The sequence below is a fragment of the Nothobranchius furzeri genome, chromosome 18, assembly GCF_043380555.1.
Source record: "Nothobranchius furzeri strain GRZ-AD chromosome 18, NfurGRZ-RIMD1, whole genome shotgun sequence".
In the NCBI taxonomy this organism is placed as follows: Eukaryota; Metazoa; Chordata; class Actinopteri; order Cyprinodontiformes; family Nothobranchiidae; genus Nothobranchius; species Nothobranchius furzeri.
The window spans coordinates 28,573,086-28,578,115 of record NC_091758.1 but is presented as its reverse complement, the minus strand read 5'-3'; the positions used below and the strand labels follow the sequence as shown (position 1 = coordinate 28,578,115).

At 40.0% G+C, this 5,030-nt stretch overlaps 1 protein-coding gene across 1 annotated transcript; it reads left to right on the top strand.

Annotated features, from left to right (window-relative positions):
• Positions 1-495: 495 nt before the first annotated feature.
• On the top strand, positions 496-3,320 carry dio3a (iodothyronine deiodinase 3a). The gene has a single exon (XM_015969908.3). The coding sequence runs from the start codon at positions 2,135-2,137 to the stop codon at positions 2,924-2,926; it is 792 nt and encodes a 263-aa protein (XP_015825394.1). The 5' UTR covers positions 496-2,134; the 3' UTR covers positions 2,927-3,320.
• Positions 3,321-5,030: the final 1,710 nt, after the last annotated feature.

The following is a 5,030-nucleotide window of genomic DNA, read 5'->3' as shown; positions in this document are numbered from 1 at the left end:
ACCTAGTGGACACTTACGTTGTGTGATGTCTGAAGTCTGTTACATTTCTGTCTGAGGTGTGCTGCCCTCCTGGTGGGAGGGCAACTCTGAAGTGCCTTTTTCTTCCCTCCACCTGAACCAATCCTCATGTATAACCTCTTATCTCTATTAAGGTAGCGTGACTCAGGGTTGCGAATGACCACAGTCACCAATTCTTGTCATGTGTCTAGCCCATGTATGTCTGATCTCTGAAATGTGTGTACTGAAACTCTAATTTCCCTGTGGGATTAATAAAGTATCTTTGATTTGATTTGATTTGATTTAATACACTAACATTAACAAAGGGACCCTTATTCTAAAGTGTTACCAAACATCAGTCGTTATCTACAAATGTTGCTCTTGCTATTTTCTGATTTGTTCGACTAGAAAAATAATATTCTTTTTAGCCTAATTGAACACCAAATTCAACAAAACGAAAAATATTTTAAATAAATCATTTTTGATTTGGATTTTATTAAATTATCAGAAGATAGTTCAGCTACGTCAGCATCAAACTTTAATATCAAAGGTCATTAATGTGCACCTCACAGACTTCAAATCGAGCGCTAAGCCGAGAGAGCAAATGGAAAAATACTTGAATATTCATTCAGCAGGTTAAAAGGCAGCTGTTGTGTTTTTGATCCGGATTCACGCTTGGAAAGTCATTTCTGAGTTAATGGGATTTGTGATATTTTCTGATAATTAGCCAACTTTTCACACTGCAGCAGAGGTTCGTCTACTCGCTAAAGATATTTAGAGTTTGAACCAGTTCTATAGCAAAAAGTCATTTGTTAGTTTACTCAGACAGGGGTACTTCAAAGGAATGTTAAAGGACTGATAACATCAAAACAGTTTTTAAAAGTTTATTATGTTGCTGAATTCAAAAAATATACTACAGTCATCACAAAGAAATGAGCTTTTGATACTTACACATTTTTTTTATCTTACAGATGCTCTCTGAGCTAAAACCAGTTCAACTTGAGTCTTTGAGATGTCTTGAAATATTAAATGGCTCACAAATTCTCTGCGAGTTGCAGAACGGGGGGTTTGCTTGAATTTTGAGCAAGTTTGAAAAAAAAATTGTGAGAAAAACTTTCTCTCACAATACTTTTGGTCATTGCAGGAATCTGTAACCCTGCTGAAAACTTCCTCATTTTTGTTCCTAGTCAGAAAGGGTGAGAAGGTGAGGCAACCTTTGGAAGGGTTGGCGGACAAAAATCTTAAACTATGAGCATAAAAATCTTACAATTAAAATGAAGATTAACTGCAAAAAAATGAAGAAATAATTAAAACACCGTCTCTAAATCATTGGTCATTGAAGCTGCCATTTATTTGCATCAAGTTTCTTATTGATTAAGATTTGCACATTTTGTGTTTCCATATTTGCAGTTGCAGCACTTGAGAGCTTTTTACTTAAGTCTTTGTTTAGTTTCAAATCATGATGAATTAGTTTCAGTCTCCTAGAATATTCTTATGCTCTTCAGCAGTTAAACCCCAGCGCTTTGAGACATCATAACACAAAACAACCACAGAGATAATTAAATCTGCTGTGGTAAAACATCTGTTGATGACCAAAGACAGATTATGTTGTTCCATAAGCACAGCTTGGTTTTCTTTTGTTGAGGTGTCTGAGTGCTGAAGGGTTCTGGTAACGCTTTACCAAATAAACACTGGTGTGAGCTGGAGTTTAAAAGCATGACTAAGAGAAACAACACTATTCCATTGAGTTTGTGTAATGGGAGAAGAGCATGAACTCCTGAGATTTTATTTAAATTTTAAAATTGAGACATTTTAACATTAAAATTGTAACTTTTGCCAAAATTCTGTGAATTTTGTTATCAAAATCAGACTTCATTTTCAGATTCTTACCGCCTAGTGTTGGAACGATTACGCACGGCACGCCGCCGTGACGCACCATTTCCTCCGCTCTGGTGTGACTTAAACCTTTGACATGACAGGTAATCTCACCATGTGGGGCCTCGGTCCCAATTTGGAGGCGGGCTGTAATTCATTCAAATGTGCCGATGCTATAAAAGAGGGGCGGGAGTTGCAAGTAACCCAACTTCAACTTACAGGATCGAGGCGCAGCGCGAGACGCAGGTTGTCATGATAAGTGATGATGAACACCATCAAAGCCATTAAAAATGCAGTAGTCTGTTTGGTCCTGCTGCCCCGCTTCCTGATGGCGGCCGTTGTGTTCTGGCTGCTGGACTTCTTGTGCATAAGGAAAAGGTTTTTTTTTAGGATGAAAGAGCAGGGAGGAGATGCCATTGATCCTCCTCTTTGCATATCGGACTCCAATCGCCTCTTCAGCTTTGAGTCCCTTAAAGCTGTCTGGCACGGACAGAAGCTGGACTTTCTGAAAGCAGCGCATCTTGGACAAGGTGCGCCAAACACGGAGGTGGTCCAGCTGGAGGACCAGCGGCGCAGACGCATCCTGGAGTGCGCCGCTGACAAGAGACCGCTCATCCTCAACTTTGGCAGCTGCACCTGACCGCCGTTCATGTCGCGTCTGAAGGCTTTCCAGGGGGTTGCGCGGCAGAACGCAGACATAGCAGACTCTGTGGTGGTGTACATTGAAGAAGCGCATCCCTCTGACGGCTGGGTGAGCACTGACGCGCCGTATCAGATCCCGAGGCACCGGTGTCTGGAGGACAGGCTGAACGCGGCACAGCTGATCCACCTGGAGGTACCCGGCTGCCTGGTGGTGGCGGACAGCATGGAGAACTCCTCCAGCGCCGCGTATGGAGCTTATTTTAACAGACTCTATGTAGTGCAAGAGGGACAGGTGGTCTACCAAGGTGGCAGGGGACCTGAAGGGTACCGGATCTCAGAGCTCAGAGACTGGCTGGACCAACACAGAAAAAAGCTGGAAGCTCCCAATAATCTGGTCATAAATGTTGATTAAACTCCGTTTAAATAGACCCTTTCAGCAACTATATTTATAAATCTGAATTTATCCAACATGTATTTGTCAGGTATTCAGCTTTAATGTTAATATTTAGAGATTTATTCACTCATTCATCCACTGTTTGTTTCTTCAAACGCAAAAAGCACTTTTATTGTCAAACTCTTTTTTTCAGCCCTTTTCCCATCAGAGATGTGCATCACCTTTCTCCCCAGTATAGTTGTGAAGTTCGGTTTTTAAAAGGAAAGAGTCCAGAAAACCGGCACTGATGTGTTTTATACTGGAGAGCAGGCTGGATGAGCAGCTCTCTGTCCTTCATGGCAGCATGTTTTGTTAGAGAAAATCTATTTAATTGATGTATTTTTCATTCAATAAATGTTTTTTGATCAACTGATTTTGTTTCAAACTAATTATTGTATTACACGATACATATTATTTTTTCATTATTTTTATTTTCACATTTACAATGATTAGATGTTTTAAGGTGGGAAATGTAGTTTTCAAAATGGATTATTTCAAAATAAAATCATTTTGCAGCTGCTGAAATTCTGGAAAGCATCAAATCTGATAAAATCAGATACTGAAAGCCTAAAAAACTGTCAAATTTTTACTTTGTTTTTATAATAATATTAAGTCTTTGCAGCAGAAGCTCCTCTTTTTATTTCCTAGAGTTCCTTTCTCACTCGTTGACCTCTGAATGAGGATAATCAGTTGATCCCATTTTGCCAGAGGGATGTATCTATTTATAAGGGTCTCCACATCTTTGCATATCCAGGAAAACAGTGCTAGAAGTAGAGGCGTAACAGAGTTCTTGGAATCTAAAAGTATCCATTAGCTTCCAGGCAGACTGCAAAACAACCGGGGAGCAGTAAATCAAATCTTTCTTTTTATATTTTTCCTAGAAGGGATTTCATTCAGCTTTGCTGAAGCTGGAGGGAAAATTCCTTCATACTGCTTCAGATACGGCACGGATGAAAACTCCAACAGAAGCCAGGACTCGGAGGACTTGTGAAGCCAGACAGTAAAGCTGACAGAGCCTTTATGTGGACATGTGATATATTTTAATTTGCTCATGTCTCAGTTTGTCTGTCCAGCTTTAAAAGCACCAGTCAGCTCCAGAGTGACAAGAAATGATGACATTATCATAAAACATGTTAAATAAAGCCATCTTTTGCTGGAAAACGATGCTTATTTTTTATTTCATGTTTGAAAGCTGCAGCTGGATTGATGTGAATGCATCATATCAAGAAGAAGAAACTCCTTCCATGGCTTCAATGTTTGCTGTCATAATAAACAGCACGGTGCTTCTTGGCCCTTCAGACTCTCAGACGGCATTTAGAAATTGAAATATTCATGTTTTTCAGAGCATCTGTGACATAAAGTATTACAATAAAGTTAGTCCATTCAGATTTTTGTTTATTTCAACAGTGAGCCTTCAAGATTGTGATCTTAACGGTTATTATAAATAATTTTGTGTAACTGTATGACTTTACGCTTTTTCCTGTGACTCTAAATTAATTGCTGTGCGATTTTATTTTGGGGGAAATATCAGAAGATGAGATGTTAGAGGGTCTCAGTGATGAATTATTCAATTCAAAACACTTAATTTGCTACAAAATACAATCAATTCCACTATGACAAAAGCCCTAAGCTCTTAAAGCCCATGTTACCAGTCTTACTTTAGGGTCTTTGCCATGACCTGACTCAACGTCTCATCTGGAACACATTTAACGCAGAAACACTGAGTATTTACGTGGAGCTGACAGCTGACCGAGGGGTACCTGCCTAAATGAAATGTAACTTGCTCCCTTGAACAGGAACCCCAAACTGGAATTCGTTGGATCTGGATTCTTTCCATGTGTGATTCTTTCCACGGATGTTAAGTCTCATCTGTCCGCGGAGTAGCAGACGGGTACAAAGGGTTAAGGGTCCCGAGCTGGGAGGAGAGGTTTAACTTTTGCTGTTTTGCTTTGTTTTATGACTCGAAGGAAGCAGAATGGTTCTGCTGAGGTGTTTTTTTTTCTGCTTCCCTGGTCAGCTTTGAAGGTGAGGGCCCCTCTCTCCCTAGGGTCATAACTCTACAAATGAATGTCTGGTGGTGGGG